This window comes from Pseudoliparis swirei, chromosome 18 (genome assembly GCF_029220125.1).
Source record: "Pseudoliparis swirei isolate HS2019 ecotype Mariana Trench chromosome 18, NWPU_hadal_v1, whole genome shotgun sequence".
Lineage (NCBI taxonomy): Eukaryota > Metazoa > Chordata > Actinopteri > Perciformes > Liparidae > Pseudoliparis > Pseudoliparis swirei.
Genome location: NC_079405.1, coordinates 14,347,530 through 14,373,698, shown reverse-complemented (window position 1 = coordinate 14,373,698; position 26,169 = coordinate 14,347,530). Strand labels below are relative to the sequence as shown.

Here is a 26,169-nt window from a genome sequence, read left to right as displayed (position 1 = left end):
CGCTGGACAGAAACAAATACAACATCCGGTTAGTTATTTTCAGAATAAAACGTTATCTTGCCGATTCGCCATCACTCAAAAGACTACAAAGGCTGGCTCCACCCAACCCATGTCAACCAGAGCAGAAGTCATACAGACATAAAAAGTGCAACACCTGTGGGTTTTTGGGGGCATTTAACTTCACACACCTTTTTATTACTACTTAACAAGAAATACGTTAGAGTTTTGTTTTCAGGGACAACATTGAGGTGGCACTTTCAGATAAAGCATTTAGGAAATATACCTTTCCACCTGGATAGTGATTTTAGAATCCCTCACACAGCCCAGCATAAACTATTTTATGTATTGTTTTATTGTATGAAGATCAGATATCTAGCAGTGAGTCCACATCTTTTTTACTACAAATTACTTTGTCCAAACTGTTATTCCGCCTTTATTCTGAAGCCTGAATATCCATAAATCTCCTGTGGTTAAACTGGTAAATACAGGGGAACTTGACGCACCCGCGCCTGGCTGACGTGGATTTCTCAAGGAAATATTTCCCATATATGCATTTAGGGAAGCCACTGTTTTTTCTTCTTCTGTTTGTATCATGCCTGGAGCTACAGGCTCATATTTGAAAATAAAGGTGCGTCCATAACGATGGCATTTAAATGGTTAACTCTAAAAAAGTATGTTGTTAGTTTGAGGCGGCTGGTGTGAAGTCTCAGCCTCATACCACACCACCCATTTCACATCCAACATTCAGTGGTCAGTTGCAGGGGCGTGTCTAGGGGGTGGCCAGGGGTGGCACGTGCTACCCCTGGAATCTGATTGGCCACCCCAGGTGCCACCCCATATGCTAAACTATGATTGGCTATCTGCCCACGGAGGCGGGAACGTTTGAATTGTGTGACTACCGAACTTTCATTTTCAACCGACAAGAAGACATCAAGAAGACATCAAGAGATTGCGGCTACTCGCTCCTGAAAGATGTGAGTAGCTAGAATTATTGATAACAGTTACACATAATGAGTCAGTGGTTTAAAAAGTTTGAACTGTAATAAGCTAAAACGTTTTTTGATTTTCACGATATGTGGTGCAGGTCTGTCATCATCGCGGCTGTCGACAGTGTCGACTGACTCAGCTTGCTGCCTAGCAAACCTGTCCAGGGATTCTTAGCTCCTGAAAGATGTGAGTAGACTTATTGATACACATGTGTGAATGGTTTAAAAGCTAAAACGTTTTCCCATCTTATTTTATTATTTCCTGACTCAGCTTACTAGCAAACCTGTCGTCATCATTGTTTGGTTATTGTCAACGATGCTAACGCTAACGCTAATGCTAACGCTAATGCTAACGCTGATGCTAACGCTAGCTAACTTAACGTTACAGTATGTAAATCTGTCTTGTATCTCTTCTAACTTTGTAACATTAGACCTGAGTAAGTTTTGCATGTCACATTCATTCATGCATTCATAATTAGGCTAAATGTATTGTGCAAGATATAGTGACATGCATCATGACATGCGACTATTACAGTATGAAAAGAAATCAGAACATTCAGGGATTCTTCAAAAGAAAGAAATCCAAAACAACAGAGCAGGACAGAGCAGCTAGTCAGTCTGAGGATGAGAGCCAGCTTGACTCTGCTAGGGATGTACAGCAGGAGCCTCCAGCTTCAGCTGTACACATGGGTATGTAAAATCCTGATACCACTTAGCCTACTTACAAAAAGGCTGATTTTATTATCATTCTGATGACAACGTATGTGTTTTTGTAGACTCAGACAAGGATACTGGTGATGAAGGCCCTTCATCTTCACTTGCACATCAGGGTATGTAATGTATGCATCTTTATAAAACTATCTGCTATGACTTGAGATGTTTCACTTTTGCTATACTTATAGTGGCTTATACTGAGATTCAGGGCAAAGCCCTATTTTAACAATACAGGTGTGAAAAAGCTAAATATGACTAATTTGACATACAAATAAATTGATACAACTGTTAAAATCCTATATTACTTCAGGTGTGTCAAGTCAGCCACTCTCTGACAATGACACTGACACTGAGAACCATCCAGCAGTACCTGCAGGCCATGCAGTGACACGTGGGGATGGTGATGCAGCAGCCCTTGTGGCCCCACCTGGACCTCATGGTATGCCTTAATATTTCATATGAAATATATTGTACTTAATTCAATTCTTTCATCTGTACTAATGCCCCAATGAGCACTTCTGTCCCAACAAGTACATGACACTGATCCAATTCTCATGCTTTTGTCACTTTCAGATATTTCACAGTCAAGAGCAGCAGGTCCCTCTCAGCCTCGTTTAAAGGTTTTTCCAAGAACCTCCAAGGTGAGAAGAGGAGGGCGTTCAATCCAGTGTGGTTTAACCACACCCTGGCTTGAATACTCACAAAGCAAAGATTCAGCCTACTGTTACGCATGCAGACACTTCTCCTGCCTGGCGCGCCAGAATCTGTTTTCTCCTCAGAATCAGGCTTTTCACACTGGGAAAAAGCAACGACAAAGATGCTGGCTTTAAGTTGCATGAGAAATCTGAGTCTCACATTAATGCCATGTTTGCTTGGAATGAGCACAAGAGGCTATTGCTTACAGATTCTTCTATCTTAGATATGATTAACAAAGAGTACAAAAGAAAGTTGAAGAGAATCGCAGTTACATTAAAACAGTTGCAGATGTACTGCTTTTGACAGCAACACAGAATATAGCACAAAGAGGTCACCGTGAATCGGAAGAATATGACAACAAAGGGAATTTCTTAGGAATTCTAGAAATGATCGCTAAACACAATCCTATGGTAGCCCAAAATGAAGGGACAACGCAATGCAAAATACACAAGCAATACCATACAGAATGAAATTCTGCAGTGCTTAGCAAGTATGGTGCGTGATGAGATTGTGAAGGAAGTGAAGGAGAGTGTGGTATTCTCTGTCATTGCTGATGAAATGGCCTTGGAAACCGCTGTATGCCCTGGTGTATATTTGGAGGGATTTTCTCCTATCAACCGTGACCAATTATTTTCAACGGTTTCTACTTGAACACGCCTACCTGTCTCTTGGACCCCATCCCGACGAGGCTGCTTAAAGACGCTTTGCCTTTAATTGGCGGCTCTATTAGATATTATCAATGTGTCTCTGCTAACAGGCCACGCACACACCCTTCAAGGTGGCTGTTATTAAACCTCTCCTGAAGAAGCCCACTCTGGATCCAGAGGTATTGGCTAACTACAGACCGATCTCTAACCTCCCTTCCTCTCCAAGATCCTTGAGAAAGTGGTCGCAAATCAGTTGTGCGACTTTCACATCATAATAGTTTATTTGAGAAATTTCAATCAGGATTTAGAAAACACCACAGCACCGAGACGGCACTGGTGAAAATTACAAATGACCTCTTAATGGCAGCAGATAAAGGACTCTCTCTGTCCTGGTCTTGTTAGACCTTAGTGCTGCATTCGACACCATTGACCATGACATCCTGTTACAGAGACTGGAGCAGTCGATTGGCATTTCAGGCACGGCACTAATTTGGTTTAAATCCTATTTATCAGATCGATCTCAGTTTGTATTTGTAAACGATGACGCCGATAACCACCAACGTTAATCACGGAGTTCCACAAGGTTCTGTGCTTGGACCAATTTTATTTACCTTATACATGCTTCCTTTGGGCAATATTATCAGGAAACACTCCATAAACTTTCATTGTTATGCAGATGACACTCAACTATATTTATCGATAAAACCAGAGGAGAGCAACCAACTCTGTAAAATTCAAGCATGTCTTAAAGACATGAAAACATGGATGACCTGCAACTTCTTGATGTTAAACTCAGACAAAACCGAAGTAATTTTAATCGGCCCTGAGCACCTCAGAGATCAATTATCTGGTGATGTGGATTCTGTAGACGGCATTGCCCTGGCATCCAACACCACTGTAAAGAATCTTGGCGTTATCTTTGATCGGGACTTGTCCTTTAACTCCCACGTAAAGCAAATCTCAAGGACTGCATTCTTTCATCTACGTAATATTTCAAAAATCAGGCACATCTTGTCTCAAAAGATGCAGAAAAATTGGTTCACGCGTTACTTTCGAGACTGGATTACTGCAACTCCTTATTAGCAGGCTGCTCTAATAAATCTCTTAGGTCCCTCCAGTTGATCCAGAATGCTGCAGCTCGTGTTCTCACTAAAACTAAGAAAAGAGATCACATCACTCCTGCACTAGCTGCTCTGCACTGGCTCCCAGTAAAATCAAGAATCACTTTTAAAATTCTTCTCTTAACCTACAAAGCCTTGATTGGTGATGCTCCATCATATCTTAAGGAGCTTGTCGTACCATATTGCCCCACTAGAGAGCTACGCTCACTAAATGCGGACTACTTGTAGTTCCTAGAGTCTTAAAAGTAGAATGGGAGCCAGAGCCTTTAGTTATCAAGCTCCTCTTTATGGAACCAGCTTCCAATTTCAGTCCGGGAGGCAGACACAGTCACCTCGCTTAAGAGTAGACTTAAGACCTTCCTCTTGACAGAGCTTATAGTTAGGGCTGAATCAGGTTTGCCCTGGTCCAGCCCCTTGATATGCTGCTATAGGCTTATAGCTGCCGGGGACGTTTTAGGATGCACTGAGTACCTATCTCCTCTTTTTCTCTCCTTGAGGATGCATTGTCATCTCTCACTCACACGTTACCAACTCCGCCTTCTCCCCGGAAGTCCTGTTGAATTGACGGCTCATGGGGTCATCGGACCCTATGAGACGGCATAGATCCCATCTGCCGGATGGAACGCCTGGGACGTGGAATTCCTGCTCATGACTACGCCCCTGTCCTGTTGAGACTCCGCCCACTCCTCCTCCCCACCGCCATCTGCCTGATGGATCGTGGAGGTCTCCATCGTGGAATATGCCTACTATGAACTATTCATACACTCTGTCATATTCATTGAATGTATTTTAACTCTAAATCTGTCCTTCTGTACACATTACATCTATTGCATCTGTCCATCCTAGGAGAGGGATCCTCCTCTGTTGCTCTCTTGAAGGTTTCTTCCCTTGGTTTCCCCCTTAAGGGTTATTTGGGAGTTTTTCCTGGTCCGATGTGAGGTCTTGCTGCCAGACCCAGGACTGCACAGGACACACAGAGGACCTGCAGGAACCAGTGGATGCGACCTTTGGTCTTGTGTGAGAACTTCTTCAAGAGGGAGCCATAGGGGGAGAAAATAAGTATAGCTTCTGTCATGAAGAAGGAGAACTATTGGGAAAAGGAATACATACATAAATATGGCTGTACCGCATTATCATTGTTGATTTGTCCATACAATATTGAATGTACAACACACTTTACACTTTCAAATTCAATTGAAATGATCTTGTTAACAGCCGATACATATTTAAAATAAAAGTGTTCAACTTACTGCTAGTGTCATCAAGAAAGGATGCCAGGAAAACCAACCTTAAATAAAACCAACAGATCAAACAAAGAAACAAATCAAAAGGAAAAATAGTATACCAACAAGTAACACGCTACCAAATGTTTGAACGCTAAGAGCACTCACTTGTACCCGGTCGGGACAGAACTGCGACGAACACAGTGAAGACGACGCAGAGACAGTGCGACAGAACTGCGGAAGCTGTGCGAATCCAAGCGTAGATCCGCAGCTCAGACCCATTCTCTTTGTTGAAGACCATAATAAACACGATGCAGTTGGACGTGGGCAGTTCATCAGATGATCTCGTAGTTTCGTCCAAAAAGAACCGGAAGTGGTAATTAATAAAACGTTTTGGTGACGACCTCTAGTTCAAGTCTTGTTGATTTTCAGGATAGAAGACGGGTTAACAGAACCCTAAATATACAGATACATGTCACAGGGCGGTAACTTGAAGATTCACATAACACTACATCTTTCAATGAAATCCAATGTGCTTCTGTAAGTAACTTCGCTGGACAGAAACAAATACAACATCCGGTTAGTTATTTTCAGAATAAAACGTTATCTTGCCGATTCGCCATCACTCAAAAGACTACAAAGGCTGGCTCCACCCAACCCATGTCAACCAGAGCAGAAGTCATACAGACATAAAAAGTGCAACACCTGTGGGTTTTTGGGGGCATTTAACTTCACACACCTTTTATTACTACTTAACAAGAAATACGTTAGAGTTTTGTTTTCAGGGACAACATTGAGGTGGCACTTTCAGATAAAACATTTAGAAATATACCTTTCCACCTGGATAGTGATTTTAGAATCCCTCACACAGCCCAGCGTAAACTATTTTATGTATTGTTTTATTGTATGAAGATCAGATATCTAGCAGTGAGTCCACATCTTTTTTACTACAAATTACTTTGTCCAAACTGTTATTCCGCCTTTATTCTGAAGCCTGAATATCCATAAATCTCCTGTGGTTAAACTGGTAAATACAGGGGAACTTGACGCACCCGCGCCTGGCTGACGTGGATTTCTCAAGGAAATATTTCCCATATATGCATTTAGGGAAGCCACTCTTTTTTCTTCTTCTGTTTGTATCATGCCTGGAGCTACAGGCTCATATTTGAAAATAAAGGTGCGTCCATAACGATGGCATTTAAATGGTTAACTCTAAAAAAGTATGTTGTTAGTTTGAGGCGGCTGGTGTGAAGTCTCAGCCTCATACCACACCACCCATTTCACATCCAACATTCAGTGGTCAGTTGTGCTCCAATTACTCTCTCATACGGTTGTGACTGCAGGGCCTGCCCATGGGCATACAAAGCAAACAAACAACAACATGCTCATTCAGGACATCCCGCCCTGTCGCACACATTGTATACATGACACATGTAGAGACACATGATTATGCTCACCACAGTGGCATATGGTCTCTTGATGCTTATGTTTCTGTTCATTGTGTGCCATGCAGGTTCCTGTTGTGACCCAAACGCATTACTCAGGCACTTGTGTTGTCCAGATGATGGTATTAAATATAACTATATAAGTCCTTGCTACCATTATATATGAACTACATTTGAAATGAGACTCAGGGTTGTAGTAATGCATAATTTTTTTGTCTATTTTATTGACTTTTAAACTTTTAAAGTAAATTAATTTACTCAACTCAAAATAACAATACCACAGCAAAATACTCCATTCCAAGTAAAATGCATTACAAATTTCACTAGGGTAAAAAATCAACAGAAGTTATCAACAGAAAGCTACCAACATTAAGTTGAGTGGTGTCAGGAGACCATGTTAGTATTGGTTGGATCATTACTTTAATTTAGTAACTTGAAAATTGCATTTTGTCATGAAACTGTTGAAGTATAAGACTGTGAAGGTATTTAATTCATAAATAAAATAAATAAATATAAGTTTAAGTTCATAAACTGAATTGTATATATTGTAAATGTCGAACAACAAAGTTTGTAAATTAAGGATAGTTTTAAATGATGGCCATACATGTACAGTATAATTCTTCCTAATATTATTCAGATGAACTCTAAGAGTTGTAATCTTTACTTGTAATGCCCTGTTCTGTTTCTCCTGTGTCTCCTGTGTTCTGTTTCTTCTCTGTGTCTCCTCTGACTTGATTGTGTCATGCTCTGCACCTGCCCTTAGCCACTCTTGTCTCATTACTGTCTGATGCCGTACACCTGTTTCCCCCCCTATATATTGTCAGTCAGTCTTTCCCATGTCCGTTCCGTCTTCCGTGTGCTCTGCATATTCCTGACCTGCCAGTTTAACCCTGCCTGCCTGCCCTGATCCCTGATTCTCTGCCTGCCCCCTTTTGGACTTTTTGCTTTTTTAAAAACTTTTATCTCATTAAAGAGAGTTTGTTGTTATTCATATTGAGTCCAGCCTGTTTCTCTGCGCCTGAGCCTCACCCTGTGACAAACCCCTGACATTAATGATTGTGTACCAGAACAAAATGTAATAATACATAGATGTAGGTGAATGTGCCGTTAATACATCAGGGGGATACAATGTGGGAACATAATGAATTAATAACATTATTATTTTTGTTACAGCTTAACACTGCTCTAGCTTATTTAAAAATGATCATATAGAATTTACCAACACTTGAGCGGCAAAACAAAGAAATACATATACAATTACTACGAGTTTTTTACTACTTTGTATTTTTACCGCTCAAAGAGGTTTTTTTGTCAGGTACATACTGTTGGCCTAAATAGATCAATGAAACATTTGAGAGTCATATCAAAATTAAATTATGAGATGAAAGTTCGGGTAAACGTCCAAAAGTAAAAAGGGTCTGCACTGCCACAAGATGGCCTCATTGATACAGTTTGTTTTCTCTTATGGTATTCTGTGTGCAGTGAGCCGCCATTACCTCTGATATGAATGATAAGACATATGTTTGTAAATGTGTTGTGAGAACTGTGTAGTGCCTATAAACTACAGATTATTACACACATGGAAAACACACACTATTACTCTGCACAGTACATGTGTGTCGCTGTGCAGTGTAGCTCAGTCGGTCTGAGTGGCAGTGAAGAGTGACGAGTGCAGTGTGCACGTGAGATGAAGTTGTGCACGTATAGGCTCGTCTGTAAAATATTGCACATATTGCCACAGACACACTTTTGGCATCGTGGGGTGCCGGGCAGATTCTCATGAGACAAGGAGCATCCTACCAAGACTCATCTCTGCTTCTGTGGAAACCAAGGCAACGGGTCAGAGGTCAGGGGTCAACCGCGAAACATCTGGTGGACAGTGTGACACAACAACAACACACAGATCAGGGCGTGTTGTACATTTATGAACACGAGTGCCTGTAAAATATCCACATTAGTGCCAGTCAATAGACCTGCACACATTTATTATGGATGTCAGACTGTTATACATACACAATTGTAAAATGTACTTACTTATTACAAATATAAAACCTAAATTTCGCTAAAGTATATTCAGAATCTGTTTCTGAATAATAAATACTGTACAATTGTATTGGTTTTTAATATATATACTTGCACATGAAAAAAAGAAAGTCTATGGTTTTTAATTAATACATAAGAAAGTTAGGATAATCAATAAAGGATATTATGAAGGATATTCTAAAGAATGTATTATGAGAACATAGTAAAAAGTCACTGTCACTGTAAGTAGGATTATTGTATTATTCTTGCAACTGTACTACTGACTGTATAATGTGTTATGCTTATTATAACTATGGCATGACGTGAGTATGAATGAAATGTATTGACTTTGGGAGGCGTAGTCAGAATGGGAGTTTCTACTAGAGATCGTCATAACAGCTTTTTTAACCGGATTTTATTTAGAAAACTCTTATTGTGAAGGCCTGTATATGAAGTATGCTAGTTGGAGTAGCATGGTTGTGTAGTAGATCAAATGAGCCAGCCTCCTATAGGGGTTAGCCAATAGCATGCTGTGAAATGTAAGAGTCGCATTTCGGCTTTATTGTAACTCAGTTTCAAGTGTAAACAACTTGCCATTCCAAGTTATAAGGATTTAAATTTGTTTCAATTTATAGAAAAAAGACACATCACTCTTACTTCTGTTTAAAAGAAAAACATATTTATTTGAAGAATACACTAAAAAAAGTGAACACAAGGTATTATTATACGTTTAACTAAATTGAATTTGAACAGTTAAATTCAAAATCTAAAATGTATAAGAGTTCTTTGAGTTAAAGAGAATAAATAGGTGGACATAACTAAACAGGGCTGTGATGTTTTACAGTGTACACTGCGGGATTAGAAGGTAATCCCGCACTCACAATGTGCACGCGCAAAGTGAAGTGCGTGCGAAGGAAGCGGGGCAGCGGGGCGGTAATAAAACGACCAACTGGGTCCCCTCTCCGTGTCTCCTCTGCGAGAACTGGCGATGATGATTTAAACGAGGTAAGGTCCTTTTTTCAACGGGTTGTTTGTACGCGGATCCGAACATGGATTCTGTGGTCACTGTCAACTGAGTGCGTCTCGTGTCGGGCAGGATTAAACCGGGCCGTCCCGTTACAGACTGCACCCTGCAACTATAGTGACACTCAGATTCAAGACGAATAATCAGAAACTTTCTAGACTGAAGCTCTGCTTTATTGTGCTTGGTTTTTACATTAAAGTAGTTACGAAACCATCAGCATGTGCATGATGGTCCAGTAAAGGCTGCTTTGTTGCCCCGTGTGGATAATTGCGCCGTGCGGTGACCCACTTGGCAGATACAGCCCCGGGTTGTTCATATTCAAGTCACAATGCAGCTCCACAGAGAAACTAATGAAACAATGTTTCTGATGCACCTGCGTGAACATTTCCTCGGCGGGACATCACAGAGGAATGTAGTTTCACCACTGTCAGTGTTTGCGTAACAATCCCTGCACAAGAAGTGGAAGACGCCTACGTGACAGCAAAAAATACTCAATTACAAGGAAAATCCAGAGTTCAAAGTCTTCCTTGAGTAGGTACACAAGTTACAGCAACGCGCAGCAGAATGACCCTGTCAGTGTTTTATTATCATGGTTTGATCAATTATTGTGATTTATCGTCACAAATGAATTAATATATAAACAGCATTATCAATGTTGTCTTGGGTGAAGGTAATTGCATACCCTGCTGCTGCATAGTTTAATGCACAACAATACTTCCTATACTTTACCCATATGTTTATGTTTTCAGTATCTAATGCAAACTGCAACTGAGGAAATGTAGAAATATGTATCTCGCAAACACAGCAGAGATGTATGAAGTAGCATAATATATAAATACTCAAATGAAGTGCAAGTACTTTAAATGTGTACTGTACATGAGTACACATTCCTCCAATGTGTGCCACACACACAGCATCTAGCTTTGATGCATGCATATAATATTATGTATATTTTAAAAAGTTGCCATTTATTTTTTCAATAATATCAGTTCTATACTTTCTGAGTTCAATGAATGAAATAGTGCTGGCCCACTATAGTTTTGCTTCAGGGTCACACACAGAAAAACAGTATGAGTCGTCGAGGGTTTCACAGGATTATAGTCATCCTGTCCCATATTTTATTATAATCATATGAATCCTGGCATCAAATAACAGAGGTTAATCTCTTGTTTTTCCATTTGTGATGCGCATACCCCAAAACAGCATACAGTGATTGTTTGAGTGTTATTGCTTGAATTGAAACTGATAGAAACAAAGAAGCAACGTGGGGGTTTCTGGCACAACAAGATGAAGTCAAAACTCCAGCGACACGTGTAGTAGAACAACTTTATTGTTAAACTACACGTGTGTTTCGGCTTATGGTCGTCATCATGTTGACATGATGATTTGGATGAAGTCTAACAAGCCGAAAATGTTGATCTTAACAATAAGAATGTTCTACTTCAACTGCAATAAACATGCTGGTGATTATTTTATGTTAAACTGACCGATACATGTATTCATTGTATTGTATTCAAACTGTCTTGCAGCTCAGAAGGACCACCCATTCCTTTTCACAACCGACCTGCACATTTAACCAGAGCCCCACATTCACCACATCCTCATTTAGTATGCAACGGTGCACATACTAATGCTGTCTCCTCTCGTTGCTGTACACCCTCACTGGCTCATGGGCATCAAGTGTTCACTTGACATGTCAGAGTCTCCATCAGGGACAGGATGTCTAAATGTGAGCTGATTGAGTTGAAGGACCTCAGTGTAAATGATCCCATTGAGTTGGCTGCTCCTGCTGCCCGCACAGCCCCACCTGTCAACCCTGCTCCGCCGAGCCCCTTCCATGTCGTCCGTCTGCTCGGAGACAGCGTCAGAATTGAGGCACCCCGGTTTCCGAAAGGACATGATGGAGTGGGTCATGACTTCCAGCCCTACAGTCACAGCCATCTTACCTGGTGTGACCTGTGTGGAGAATTCATCTGGGGTGTTTACAAGCAACGTTTACGCTGTGCCAGTGAGTAGCTTTTGCATGTGAATTTGTTTGGTAATATTTTATGTTTTTCTTCTGTGCCATAGACCTCTGTTCCAAAACTATCAAAAGCATATCAATCAGCCCAGATGTGGTATTGAGCGACATGTTCCTTTAATCCCATCAGCATGTGCACTGTAGTGTATTTTGAGTCAGGCCCACATTCAGCACAGGCTGAAAAAATACTTATTAGAGCATCACATGTGTATGAATCCGCAGTGGAAAATAGTCCCCAACAAACTTCCCATTTACTCCTGTTTGTAACATCTGATAACACTGCAGTAAACAGGTAAATGAGTCCTATTTAATAATGAAAGTATATATTAGAGGATAATTGTGACGTCTTGAGTACAATTGGGCGTTGTGCTGAGAGCCAGAGATAGGTTGGAAAGTATAAACCAGCCACTACATATGTATTGCATGAGACACAGAGATGTGCAGTTTATTAGACTGCCTGAAACATCATGTTACTTGAGCTTCATAAGCATTGTGAACTGCTGTAGTTGTTTACCCAACGTTGGTAAAGAACACTGGTATGAAGATAAGACCTTTAGAAATCACTTTAAAATGCCCTCAAATTAAAACCCAGCTCTGTAGCCCATCATAACTCAGATGTGTGTGTCCAAAGCTCACGGAGCTGTGACACAGTCTTCACTCTCCAGTATCACGAGAATGCAGGATTCTCCATTCATGAGAAACTTTATCTCAGTTCGTCCTAAACACTGTAATAAGCTCTGCAAAGATTTGTGCTGTACAGATAGTCCAGGGACTGTATTCGTTTGTCTATATCATTTGACTTCATGCATTTCTGTCCCAGTTCATAACAAAAATAAAAAATTACTTGCTGTAGCACTTAGTGGTAACGTCGTGTGGCTAACATCCCATTAAACATCAAACATGAGCTATTGTTATTTTGTACCAACACACATTTTGGCATCTTCCTCAGATAATACATCTAGGTTAGTTTTCTTTGGGTGGAGCTTTTCAGCACAGGGACTGATTACTGAAGAAAATCCACAACAAGCATTGACCACTAGCCAAAGCATATCTAAGAACCCACAATTCTCTCTCTCTCTCTCTTTCTCTCTCTCCCTTTCTCTCTCTCTTCCTCTCTCTCAGACTGCAGCTACACTTGTCACTACCGCTGCCGACCATTCATCCAGCTGAACTGCAGCACAGATGAAAGTGTGTTACCAGACAAGGAAGATTTCTCAGTTGACAGCCTCGAGACCGACACCAATGTGGTGAGGGGGAAAAAGCTGTAATCACATATTTGATCAATACATCTGTATAGAAAGCAGTCTTCATTGGATTGTTTTAGGTAGGTCGAAGCAGATGGAGCCTACCAGATTGTCCACTGCAGCATAGCTGTGTGCCATATGTCCTCACGGATGCTGTTTTTATTACCTCCTCGTTGTCAATGCATCTATACAGAAAGTAATTTAGGAGAAAGCTCAGAGGAGGGGACAACTTAACAACTTAACAACTTAACAACTTCACACTAAGGCAGCTGCCTTCATTTCAGAACCACACAAAATAACCTTGGTCCAGCACAAGTTATAAGCAAATTAAAGGATTGGTTGACAGTTTTTCAGCTTGCTCAGACAATATTAATAAGAAATAAAATGGGAAATTTAGCAACATTTGATTCATCATGATTTTGTAAGCCCTAAAATGTTAACCAACCAGACTATGTTAAAATGCAGCATAAAGTAGTGGCAGAATAGGGAATTGGCGTTCGTGATATGGTGAATCATATACATTATAATCGGAAACTACAGTTTTATGTTGATATGTATGCACAAATCAACAATAGCATCGGGTGAACGTTTTTCTCTCAGGATGGTGTGCGCCCTCTTGGAGTGGGCCGGCTCTTTAGACATCGTCGCGAGGTTTTATTGTAAGGGAGGAGCAAATGTAAATGCTGAGGTCAAAAGAGCTGTTTGTATAATCTGATCTCTACAGACAGAAGAGAGAAAGACAGAGTGAGACAGAGGAAAGCTACGAAAATGCTCACATACACTAGAAATTAAGATTTTGGCAATGCCAAAAAACTCACCTGAACCATGGAGATGACTTGGGGAAGCACAACGAGTGACACATTCTGCAGTCAGGAGGACAGTAGCTCAGAGCTGGAGGTGGATTTTACTGCATATACATCTTTCTTTCAGAAGATCAGCGGTGAGGGTATGGCACAATTCATCAGTCAGATTGGCTTAGAGCTTAATTATAAATTCATGTCTTGTATCCACAGACAAAATGCTTTAGTTGATTTGACTTTTACTCACATAATCTGCTCTCTGGCGCCCTCTCTTCATCCTCAACGTTCACTTGTGAGGACAAGCTTTCTGCTGACTCCATGTGGCCTATTTGCTGTACTGTAACTGCTCTTTTCATTTTTTAGGACGAACAGATCCTCTTGGGTAAACAGGAGTTGACGGACAGTGAGATTCAACACAAGGTTAAGGAGTATAATGCACAGATCAACAGCAATCTCTACATGGTGGTTGTGAGTGACTAATAACCTAATTAATTCATGCACACATTTGTATACTTCAACTGTATTTTAATGGATTAATAGTTTGCAGTACATTTAACTCCAATTCTTACAATATAGTACATATTTCTTACTTGCAGAATAAAGATGGGTCCTACACTGGTTTCATCAAGGTCCACTTTCAGTTAGTCCGTCCCATCTCCCTGCCTCCCTCCCAGAGCCTGTGCGCCGCACAGGAGGAAGATCAGCAGGGCAGACATATGAAGCGGCGGACATCCTTCTACCTCCCCAAAGACACTGCCAAGCACCTGCATATAAGTTCCCAAACACGTGTACGAGAAGTCATCGAAGCCTTGCTCAACAAGTTCACGGTGGCGGACAACCCGGCCAAGTTTGCCTTGTTTGAGCGCGTTGAGAGACATAGTCAAGGTAAAATCCTCAGTAATGTGCAGTTATTGTCAAACAAAACATAACCAAGTTGTAAGTAAAGTGAAAGTGCTGAATTTTATTTCTTTAAGTGTACATGCGTAAAATGCCTGACGATGAGTTCCCCCTCTACCTGCGCTTGTGTGCCGGCCCCAGTGAAAAAGTCTTGAGTCTGGTGTTGAAAGAGAATGAAACCGGGGAAGTAAATGTGAGTATCCATTTGGCTCTGAGATATGATACACATGGTAATAATATATTCTTGAAATAGTGAGTCAACAGATTCTAATGTGAAATTGCTCTCCTTCCTCCACAGTGGGATGCATTCAGTTCTCCTGAGTTGTGCAACTTTCTGCGAATCCTGAAGCGTGAGGAAGAAGAGCACGTACGGCAGATTGTGAAACGCTACAGTCTTGCGAGAGACACAATCAAGCAGGCCGTGGCGCGGATCACCACTCCTGGTTGACTTTCAGCGAATCAATTGAGCTTCATATTTAAACATTAAGAAGAACGTTCTCCCACCTTGTTGATTACCAATATATAAGGGAATGAAAGAGCTCAGACAATGGCATTGTTTTGAAGAGATGTTGTCTATGAAGCAGGAATGGTGCTGTTACATTTAATGTGAACTACTTTGAGGCTTAGGCCCTGCTAATGTTGTGCAAGCAGAGCAACGTTTGTGAACTATTCTTGAAAAACCATTCAACTTTTTGGATTATTTATAGTGGTATTCAAAACAAGGGTAGTTTTTTCTGTGGTCATTTATAATGTGATATTTAGTTTCTGTGAAGATGTTTTAAAATGTTGGCACTTTAATAAACCTGTAACATATATTTAGGCAAGTATAAATGTGAAACTGTGTCTTTCCAATATAACAATCTAATAAACTTATTATTTTTCACAGAATCTTATTCAAAACCAAGAGAATGTATGTGCTGTTGAAAGAGCCTCCACACTTTTGGGAAGGCTTTCCTTATGTTTGACATTATTTCTTAGCCTATACTATAGGCTCAAGGCAGAGATTTGCTTTTCAACAGCGACAACAAGGTCTGTGAGTATGTGGTTGTGACATGAGGTGACATTTGGCTGTGTGGTCTAGTCTAGGCTACCATCAAGATTCAAGATTCAAGATTCAAGATGTTTTATTTGTCACATACACACACAGGGTGTGCAGTGAAATGAAAGTGGCAATGCTCAGCAGGAATGTGCAAGGGCAACAAGTACACACTATTTACAAATAAAAAACAACACAATATTTACAGTAAGTGTGTGTGTGTGTGTGTGTGTGTGTGTGTGTGTGTGTGTGCCTAAAAGAGAGCCTACTGCTCTCTTTTAATGTCAAGTTAAGTTTGAGTTAAACTAAACTAAACTATTGTTCTTCAAAGTAAAATATTGTTCTTCAAATCTTTAATAGACTTATTCTATTACTTCGGTACGTTTTATGAACGCTGGCTATGACTTTTCCTGTTTCTTTTTTTTAAAGAATTGGAATTATTAAGCTTTTTATTATTTTTATTTTTAATGGGATCCTATCGAAAAAAAATCTTCAAATCCTCTTAAACGTCTTCAACTTTAAAAGCTTAAAAGTCCTGCATACTTTCAGCTACACACACACCTTAAATGTTGACAACACCTTCAACATTTGACGAATTTAGTTAAAGGGAGCAGTGGCGTGTCCAGACCTTTTTGACTGGGGTGGCCCAAGTGGGGAACTGACTTATGTAGGGGTGGCATGAAGTACGAGTGCACATCGGGGCGGGGGGCACGGAATAGCATTAATTTACCATTTTTGTCTCTACTATCCATATCTACTTTAATTACTTTATAGTGTCTTACATTCCTGTGTTTAAAGTTTAATTTAAAAGATAAACAGACCTACCAATCTCAACAGAGTGACACCATACAAATGTAATATAAAACTTCCATACTTTATTCTTTAACAACTTGTACAGTACTGTATATACAAAAGAAAATGCACATTCTCAGAGTAAGTGCCAACAAACTTAAAATAAAGTAATAATGCCAACAATATTGAAAACGGTCACAGTATAAAGTAAAGTGCCAATAAAATAAATACAATTAAAACTGTCACAGTATAAAGTAAAGTGCCAACAAAAAAAACAGCCCAGATACATTTAAAACAGTTGAATTCTCCTGTTCTTGTGTTGGCTTGCAAACAGTTTTATAAAGTCATCCATGTTCAATGCCTTAGCTCTTCTTGACTCAATGCTTAGCACACCTAAATGGCTTAGCCTGCTATCTACCATTGTTGTCCTCAAATGGTTTTTAATTAGCTTTAGAGCAGAAAAGCTCCGCTCACAGGCAGCACTGCTGACTGGAAGGGCTACAGCTATTTTGCACAGCCTGAAGAGCTCATGAAACACCTCTGGTTCTAAAAACACAGTCAAGTCTAGAATGCTTGCCAACTCTCTTGCCCCACTCTCAGCCTTCCTTTTCAAAATTCTCCTAGCCTGGTGAAGCTCATGAGTAAGATCTTCTTGATCACAACCATACATTTCACCCAAGCCAAATACTTGGTTGTCTTGAAGGAATGTACTGCTTTTAGGGTTTAGGGCCTGTAAACCCTTCATTATTAAACAGTTAGGTTTTGAGAACCTTCTTTCCAATTCACCAATCATGGAGTCAAGGATGGGGTAGAGTAGTCTCTGTCTGAATGTATCTTTGTCATCATTACCCTTCCGCAGGCCTATAGTACATGTCACATAAGACCCACCAAGTTTGGAGCTAACTTTGTGATCTCTTCTTCTCACTATTCTCAACAGCTATATTACACTGTTTGGCTGTCTCTACTATGTCATGCCACAGTTGATCACAAAATGTCTCAGTCCTGTACTCCTGAAGTGTATCGTGAAGTGACTCCACCATGTCTACTGCCATAGCTAAATCAACTGAGGGTGACTGTAGCAGGTCAGAAAGCAGCTTTGTGTTGAACAGTTTGGAAGGTTGCAAGGAGGGATATGAATGTGAGGTCAATCTGTGCAAGCAAACCTCGAGCATCAGTGGATCTGTCTCTATGATTTTCTTCGCTTATATTTTGAAGGACACACAACACAGCTGGTAACCTATCCATGAAGTTCCTGCAAGCCAATGCTCTACATGCCCATCTTGTGTCACTAAGTTTTGTAACTCCCTAGGCTGGCCCCATACATCTCCTTTTGAACATCCAGCCATTTCTGGTGCACATAAGATCCTGACATGTACACATAGAGCTTCTCAAGCAGTGAGAAGAAGCAATCAGCCTCTGGAACTGACTTCACAGTGTCAACTAAGACCAGGTTCAGACAGTGCGCATTACAGTGGACATAAAACGCATGTTTAGCCTCTGTCTTAATTCTGGCTGCCACACCTGTGTGTTTGCCACTCATCACTGAGGCCCCATCATAACCTTGTCCAACAAGATTTTCTTTGTACTGAAGGCCATATCTTTCTAAACACTGGATGATCATTTCGCTGAGCCCCTTAGCATCTAGATGTTGGGCATGTTGGAAATCAAGAAAGCTTTCATGCACAGCCCCGTTGTAGTAATACCTAACTACTAATGACAGCTGCTCCTTCTTTTTCAGATCTTTGGTTTCAATTCAATTCAATTCAGTTTATTTGTATAGCCCAATTTCACAAATTACAAATTTGTCTCGGAGTGCTTTACAATCTGTACACATAGACATCCCTGCCCCAAAACCTCACATCGGACCAGGAAAAACTCCCAAATAACCCTTCAGGGGGAAAAAAAGGGAAGAAACCTGGAGGAGAGCAACAGAGGAGGATCCCTCTCCTAGGATGGACAGATGCAATAGATGTAATGTGTACAGAAGGACAGATTTAGAGTTAAAATACATTCAATGAATATGACAGAGTGTATGAATAGTTCATAGTAGGCATATTCCACGATGGAGACCTCCACGATCCATCAGGCAGATGGCGGTGGGGAGGAGGAGTGGCGGAGTCTCAACAGGACAGTGGCGTAGTCATGAGCAGGAATTCCACGACCCAGACGATCCATCAGGCAGATAGGATCTATGCCGTCTCATAGGGTCCGATGACCCCATGAGACGGAAGTCAGGACTTCCGGGAGAAAGCAGAGTTAGTAACGTGTGATTGAGAGATGAAAATTCATCCTTAAGGAGAGAAAAAGAGGAGATAGGTACTCAGTGCATCCTAACGTCCCCGCAGCTATAAGCCTATAGCAGCATATCAAGGGGCTGGACCAGGGCAAACCTGATTCAGCCCTAACTATAAGCTCTGTCAAAGAGGAAGGTCTTAAGTCTACTCTTAAACGAGGTGACTGTGTCTGCCTCGGACTGAAATTGGAAGCTGGTTCCATAAAAGAGGAGCTTGATAACTAAAGGCTCTGGCTCCCATTCTACTTTTTAAGACTCTAGGAACTACAAGTAGTCCGCATTTAGTGAGCGTAGCTCACTAGTGGGGCAATATGGTGCGACAAGCTCCTTAAGATATGATGGAGCATCACCAATCAAGGCTTTGTAGGTTAAGAGAAGAATTTTAAAAGTGATTCTTGATTTTACTGGGAGCCAGTGCAGAGCAGCTAGTGCAGGAGTGATGTGATCTCTTTCTTAGTTTTAGTGAGAACACGAGCTGCAGCATTCTGGATCAACTGAGGGACCTAAGAGATTTATTAGAGCAGCCTGCTAATAAGGAGTTGCAGTAATCCAGTCTCAACGAACGTGAGTAACGTGAACCAATTTTTCTGCATCTTTTGAGACAAGATGTGCCTGATTTTGAAATATTACGTAGATGAAAGAATGCAGTCCTTGAGATTTGCTTTACGTGGGAGTTAAAGGACAAGTCCCGATCAAAGATAACGCCAAGATTCTTTACAGTGGTGTTGGATGCCAGGGCAATGCCGTCTACAGAATCCACATCACCAGATAATTGATCTCTGAGGTGCTCAGGGCCGATTAAAATTACGGTTTTGTCTGAGTTTAACATCAAGAAGTTGCAGGTCATCCATGTTTTCATGTCTTTAAGACATGCTTGAATTTTACAGAGTTGGTTGCTCTCCTCTGGTTTTATCGATAAATATAGTTGAGTGTCATCTGCATAACAATGAAAGTTTATGGAGTGTTTCCTGATAATATTGCCCAAAGGAAGCATGTATAAGGTAAATAAAATTGGTCCAAGCACAGAACCTTGTGGAACTCCGTGATTAACGTTGGTGGTTATCGAGGCGTCATCGTTTACAAATACAAACTGAGATCGATCTGATAAATAGGATTTAAACCAAATTAGTGCCGTGCCTGAAATGCCAATCGACTGCTCCAGTCTCTGTAACAGGATGTCATGGTCAATGGTGTCGAATGCAGCACTAAGGTCTAACAAGACCAGGACAGAGAGGAGTCCTTTATCTGCTGCCATTAAGAGGTCATTTGTAATTTTCACCAGTGCCGTCTCGGTGCTGTGGTGTTTTCTAAATCCTGATTGAAATTTCTCAAATAAACTATTATGATGTAGAAAGTCGCACAACTGATTTGCGACCACTTTCTCAAGGATCTTGGAGAGGAAGTTGAGGTTAGAGATCGGTCTGTAGTTAGCCAATACCTCTGGATCCAGAGTGGGCTTCTTCAGGAGAGGTTTAATAACAGCCACCTTGAAGGAGTGTGGTACGTGGCCTGTTAGCAGAGACACATTGATAATATCTAATAGAGAGCCGCCAATTAAAGGCAAAACGTCTTTAAGCAGCCTCGTCGGGATGGGGTCCAAGAGACAGGTAGACGTGTTCGAAGTAGAAACCGTTGAAAATAATTGGTCACGGTTGATAGGAGAAAATCCCTCCAAATATACACCAGGGCATACAGCGGTTTCCAAGGCCATTTCATCAGCAATGACAGAGAATACCACACTCTCCTTCACTTCCTTCACAATCTCATCACGCACCATACTTGCTAAGCACTGCAGAATTTCATTCTGTATGGTATTGCTTGTGTATTTTGCATTGCGTTGTCCCTTCATTTTTTGGGCTACCATAGGATTGTGTTTAGCGATCATTTCTAGAATTCCTAAGAAATTCCCTTTGTTGTCATATTCTTCCGATTCACGGTGACCTCTTTGTGCTATATTCTGTGTTGCTGTCAAAAGCAGTACATCTGCAACTGTTTTAATGTAACTGCGATTCTCTTCAACTTTCTTTTGTACTCTTTGTTAATCATATCTAAGATAGAAGAATCTGTAAGCAATAGCCTCTTGTGCTCATTCCAAGCAAACATGGCATTAATGTGAGACTCAGATTTCTCATGCAACTTAAAGCCAGCATCTTTGTCGTTGCTTTTTCCCAGTGTGAAAAGCCTGATTCTGAGGAGAAAACAGATTCTGACGCCAGGCAGGGAGAAGTGTCTGCATGCGTAACAGTAGGCTGAATCTTTGCTTTGTGAGTATTCAAGCCAGGAATTGTGGTTAAACCACACTGGATTGAACGCCTCCTCTTCTCACCTTGGAGGTTCTTGGAAAAACCTTTAAACGAGGCTGAGAGGGACCTGCTGCTCTTGACTGTGAAATATCTGAAAGTGACAAAAGCATGAGAATTGGATCAGTGTCATGTACTTGTTGGGACAGAAGTGCTCATTGGGGCATTAGTACAGATGAAAGAATTGAATTAAGTACAATATATTTCATATGAAATATTAAGGCATACCATGAGGTCCAGGTGGGGCCACAAGGGCTGCTGCATCACCATCCCCACGTGTCACTGCATGGCCTGCAGGTACTGCTGGATGGTTCTCAGTGTCAGTGTCATTGTCAGAGAGTGGCTGACTTGACACACCTGAAGTAATATAGGATTTTAACAGTTGTATCAATTTATTTGTATGTCAAATTAGTCATATTTAGCTTTTTCACACCTGTATTGTTAAAAATAGGGCTTTGCCCTGAATCTCAGTATAAGCCACTATAAGTATAGCAAAAGTGAAACATCTCAAGTCATAGCAGATAGTTTTATAAAGATGCATACATTACATACCCTGATGTGCAAGTGAAGATGAAGGGCCTTCATCACCAGTATCCTTGTCTGAGTCTACAAAAACACATACGTTGTCATCAGAATGATAATAAAATCAGCCTTTTTGTAAGTAGGCTAAGTGGTATCAGGATTTTACATACCCATGTGTACAGCTGAAGCTGGAGGCTCCTGCTGTACATCCCTAGCAGAGTCAAGCTGGCTCTCATCCTCAGACTGACTAGCTGCTCTGTCCTGCTCTGTTGTTTTGGATTTCTTTCTTTTGAAGAATCCTGAATGTTCTGATTTCTTTTCATACTGTAATAGTCGCATGTCATGATGCATGTCACTATATCTTGCACAATACATTTAGCCTAATTATGAATGCATGAATGAATGTGACATGCAAAACTTACTCAGGTCTAATGTTACAAAGTTAGAAGAGATACAAGACAGATTTACATACTGTAACGTTAAGTTAGCTAGCGTTAGCATCAGCGTTAGCATTAGCGTTAGCATTAGCGTTAGCGTTAGCATCGTTGACAATAACCAAACAATGATGACGACAGGTTTGCTAGTAAGCTGAGTCAGGAAATAATAAAATAAGATGGGAAAACGTTTTAGCTTTTAAACCATTCACACATGTGTATCAATAAGTCTACTCACATCTTTCAGGAGCTAAGAATCCCTGGACAGGTTTGCTAGGCAGCAAGCTGAGTCAGTCGACACTGTCGACAGTCGCGATGATGACAGACCTGCACCACATATCGTGAAAATCAAAAAACGTTTTAGCTTATTACAGTTCAAACTTTTTAAACCACTGACTCATTATGTGTAACTGTTATCAATAATTCTAGCTACTCACATCTTTCAGGAGCGAGTAGCCGCAATCTCTTGATGTCTTCTTGATGTCTTCTTGTCGGTTGAAAATGAAAGTTCGGTAGTCACACAATTCAAACGTTCCCGCCTCCGTGGGCAGATAGCCAATCATAGTTTAGCATATGGGGTGGCACCTGGGGTGGCCAATCAGATTCCAGGGGTAGCACGTGCCACCCCTGGCCACCCCCTAGACACGCCCCTGAAAGGGAGCACGCCATTCAGTTATTGTAGTTTTTAGGTTAAAATAGGTTGGAAATATGCTATGATTTCTAACCATTTTTTGTAATTCATGTTGTTGGGGGATATTTCAACAACTATAATCGTTTTACTTCACTTGAGGAAGCTCTTCTTCTTCTTCTTCTTCTTCTTCTTCTTCTTCTTCTTCTCCTCCCCCCCCCCCCCCCTCCGGGCCACGTGGTGGCAGTAGCTCACCATTATGTCTTAGCCGGCGGACAACAAGCCAGAAAAGAAGAAGGTGTAACGTTATTTAGCATAAACATCTAGCCTAGCCGTGTGTCTTATCTTGTGTAGATTTAGCAAACACACCAAGACAAATCCATCAAAGAACATTTCACACCTGCGAAAACGTCAAACCACACTTTAGGTATGTTTTTAACTGGCTAAGCGGAAGCGACAGACGTTGGTCCTTAAACCAGTAAACCAGCGTTTTGCAGCGTCAGTAACGTTAAACGTGATTTCGTGAACCAGATAAGGACATGACCTCGCTAATGCTAGTAACATAGTAACTGTCTTCAGCTGACGACGGTGATGGTAGCCAGGACAAGAAGTGACATGACCGACACTTTAACTGACGCACGAAGGACCCGTTTTTGTAATGGTCTTGCTGGTCAAAGCTAGCTAGCCTAGTTAGCCGTCCCGTCCAGATAACCTAATGGTGGCGAGCCCTCTTCTCTCAAGCCAAGCCGACTCACGTTATTCAGGACTGTTGTTCTCACGGACCACACAGACGAGTGTTCAGGTTTGTGACGTTGACAAGCGGTGTAATGTACTAACATACTATACTTTATCATATAATGTTGCACTGTAATATAACGTTAACTGACCAGCTAGGCTAGTTATATTATTGCATATATGATTCGAATTATAACCTAACATCAGTCTTGGGCTTGACTTGCATGTTGGCTATGAGCATTGTATACTTGCTGTCCATATAATAATGACATCTCATAGAAGTGGAAGTGCACAGGTGTTGCAATATTGTTTACCTATTTGTTTTATTTTTCATATATAAAAGAGAGGAGTATTGTTTTCCCTGTTAGAAGCAGCACTTTTCTTTCCAGCATCAGCTGAAAAATAGGATTTTAATTGTGTTTTTTGTCTCGTCTAAAATGACTCAACTCCTCCCTTCTGTGTGCTACTTTTCATAGGTTTCATATTCTACGGATCACATTTAATCTGGGTACAGTAACACTGTAACACCACTGGCAGTCGAGTGACCCAAGAAAATAATGTGCTGCAGCTGAAGATGGGTGGGAGCGGCTCCAAATCCAAAGGATTTTGGCCTTTTTCTGGCTCGGGTAGTGCAGACGATCCAACCAAAGATGGAAACGAGCAGTCCATAGCGAAAGTTCGAAGTTTCCTGAGTGTAACCCCTTTTGTGTTAACTAGAAAAAGGTAAATATGCCCTCGGCATGAAGAAGCAATGTGGATCCATAACAAATGGCATTCAGACCAATCCTCTGGTGTATTGTACAATGAACCAGGACCTGCTTGGTCAGGTGATTGTTATTCTTTCAGCCAATTTCCACAATAAGTTTACTCAATATTTAATACACTTGTTTTAATTGTACATGTGTGGATGTGTTTTTCTTCTGCCATTATTTACATGTTGTGGTCTTAGCTACCATAATATACACCACTTTTGTGCTGAGCTGTTTGCTGACCATAGTCTGCTGACTTTTTAAAACCAGGCCCTTTACCCACAGGAAGACAGCTGACTGAATGTTTTGATTTCTTACACTATTTTAGGTAAACTAGAAAATGTTACGTCCAAAAGATGGAGCCAAGGAATACAAACATTAAACATCTTGTTTTCTTTTATCCTCACAAATTAATCTATTTCATAGAGTAACTCTTTTTGTGTCGAACCAAATATAGTATATGTGAAAATAATGTTGTATATTCTCGTCATCAAATCTGTGTGATATTTGTAGTATATATTGTAATATTAGCAACAACCTTAAGTTTTAGTATCTCTTGAAGGTTTGGAGAAACACGGACACATCTGACATGTACGGATAATTAATTTAGTCTCTCTGCTGCAGCTCTATGTTCTTCGATGAAGACGGCGACTTGGCCCATGAGTTCTATGAAGAGACAATTGTGACAAAAAATGGACGTAAAAAAGCCAAGCTGAAGAGGATCCATAAAAACCTAACACCTCAGGTGAGGAAATTAAAATCCCTAAACTATTGCTTTACTCACCAGCAGCAGCCCTCTGTACTGTCAATAACATAATTATCTCTTTCGTGTCCTTGCAGGGAATTCAAAAGCTGGAGATCCCTTGCATCCATGTAGATTTCCCAGTTGTCCTCTGTGAAGCCTGATGATGTCTCAGAGTATCCACTGTGTCAACTCCGTCCTGTTGTTTCCCCGACAGCTGGAAACCTGAACCACCTTTTAAAATAACATGATCTCTTGATATATTTGACGCCCTTGTGTGGACTGTCTGAAGCGATGTGTGCTGAGCCTCTGCATGTGATCTGTTTTGGCCTGTGTGCAGTTAGTCACAGAATAGGTCACCAATGGAGATCTAGAAGGGTGCCAAGATGGCAAAACCTACTCAGTTTACAGGTCATGGTTTGTGTGCATGTAAGTGTGAATGTGTGTTCAGACACAGGATGAAACGTGACAGTCCTGAATTTAATGCTGCAGATTATTTTCTGGTATGATTCATTGAACTCTCGGAGTTTGAGGAGAAACCAATGTGTCCGTCTGTCCCGGTCATATCTAGAGCGAGAACGTTTTATGAGCACACTTTTGTTTTTTGACACCACCATGACTTGCTTTATTATGCATGAAAAGGATCTGCTTATTGGTAATAGCCATGGGAGTTGACAATCAATGGCCCACAAATGCTCAAGTGGAAATAATGTCATAATGTTGGATGGACTGGCTTCAATGACCTCGGACGATGGTCAAATGGGCGTCCCATGTACACAGCAGCAGTGAGTCTAGTAAGAGATCCTGTTGTTTCGTTTGCTGCTCTGGCATACTATCTTTCACTTTTAATTTATTATAACTGTTTTTTAATTACAATATAAAATGCTAAACTGTGTCATGGTCCTTTTTTATATCGGTACAGTTGAACAGCAAATTAAAGTGCATTTACTTTTGCACAAGCTATCCAGATCAAAGGGGAAAGAAAATTCATCAACATATTTTATAATCGACTACATAAACATTCTGTATCTGAAACGTATGGTAGGTATTCAAGTGGCTAAACAATTATCTGAAAATATACTTACAATCTACTTCAGAG

General features: G+C 40.8%; 3 protein-coding genes across 5 annotated transcripts; 2 read left to right on the top strand and 1 right to left on the bottom strand.

The window, feature by feature from the left end:
• Window positions 1-5,071: 5,071 nt before the first annotated feature.
• LOC130207924 (transmembrane reductase CYB561D2-like) lies at window positions 5,072-6,070 on the bottom strand. The gene is made up of 3 exons (XM_056436709.1): window positions 5,556-6,070; window positions 5,415-5,452; window positions 5,072-5,251 (listed from the first exon to the last, which is right to left on the bottom strand). The coding sequence occupies exons 1-3, from the start codon at window positions 5,686-5,688 to the stop codon at window positions 5,072-5,074; spliced, it is 351 nt and encodes a 116-aa protein (XP_056292684.1). The 5' UTR covers window positions 5,689-6,070.
• Window positions 6,071-9,605: 3,535 nt separating this feature from the next.
• Window positions 9,606-15,727, top strand: rassf1 (Ras association domain family member 1). Of its 2 annotated transcripts, XM_056438503.1 has the most exons (7): window positions 9,606-9,859; window positions 11,408-11,886; window positions 13,021-13,145; window positions 14,306-14,410; window positions 14,539-14,827; window positions 14,917-15,032; window positions 15,138-15,727. In XM_056438503.1, the coding sequence occupies exons 2-7, from the start codon at window positions 11,598-11,600 to the stop codon at window positions 15,285-15,287; spliced, it is 1,074 nt and encodes a 357-aa protein (XP_056294478.1). In that variant the 5' UTR covers window positions 9,606-9,859; window positions 11,408-11,597; the 3' UTR covers window positions 15,288-15,727. The 2 variants fall into 2 exon arrangements, with proteins under 2 accessions (XP_056294478.1, XP_056294479.1); XM_056438504.1 differs by having other exon boundaries at window positions 9,606-11,886.
• A 7,404-nt stretch (window positions 15,728-23,131) lies between these two features.
• Window positions 23,132-25,960, top strand: tusc2b (tumor suppressor 2, mitochondrial calcium regulator b). Of its 2 annotated transcripts, none has more exons than XM_056437901.1 (4): window positions 23,132-23,271; window positions 24,056-24,302; window positions 24,953-25,073; window positions 25,169-25,960. In XM_056437901.1, exons 2-4 carry the CDS (start codon window positions 24,154-24,156, stop codon window positions 25,232-25,234), a joined length of 336 nt encoding a protein of 111 aa, XP_056293876.1. In that variant the 5' UTR covers window positions 23,132-23,271; window positions 24,056-24,153; the 3' UTR covers window positions 25,235-25,960. The 2 variants fall into 2 exon arrangements, with proteins under 2 accessions (XP_056293876.1, XP_056293877.1); XM_056437902.1 differs by lacking the exon at window positions 23,132-23,271 and adding an exon at window positions 23,309-23,646.
• The last annotated feature ends 209 nt before the right edge of the window (window positions 25,961-26,169 follow it).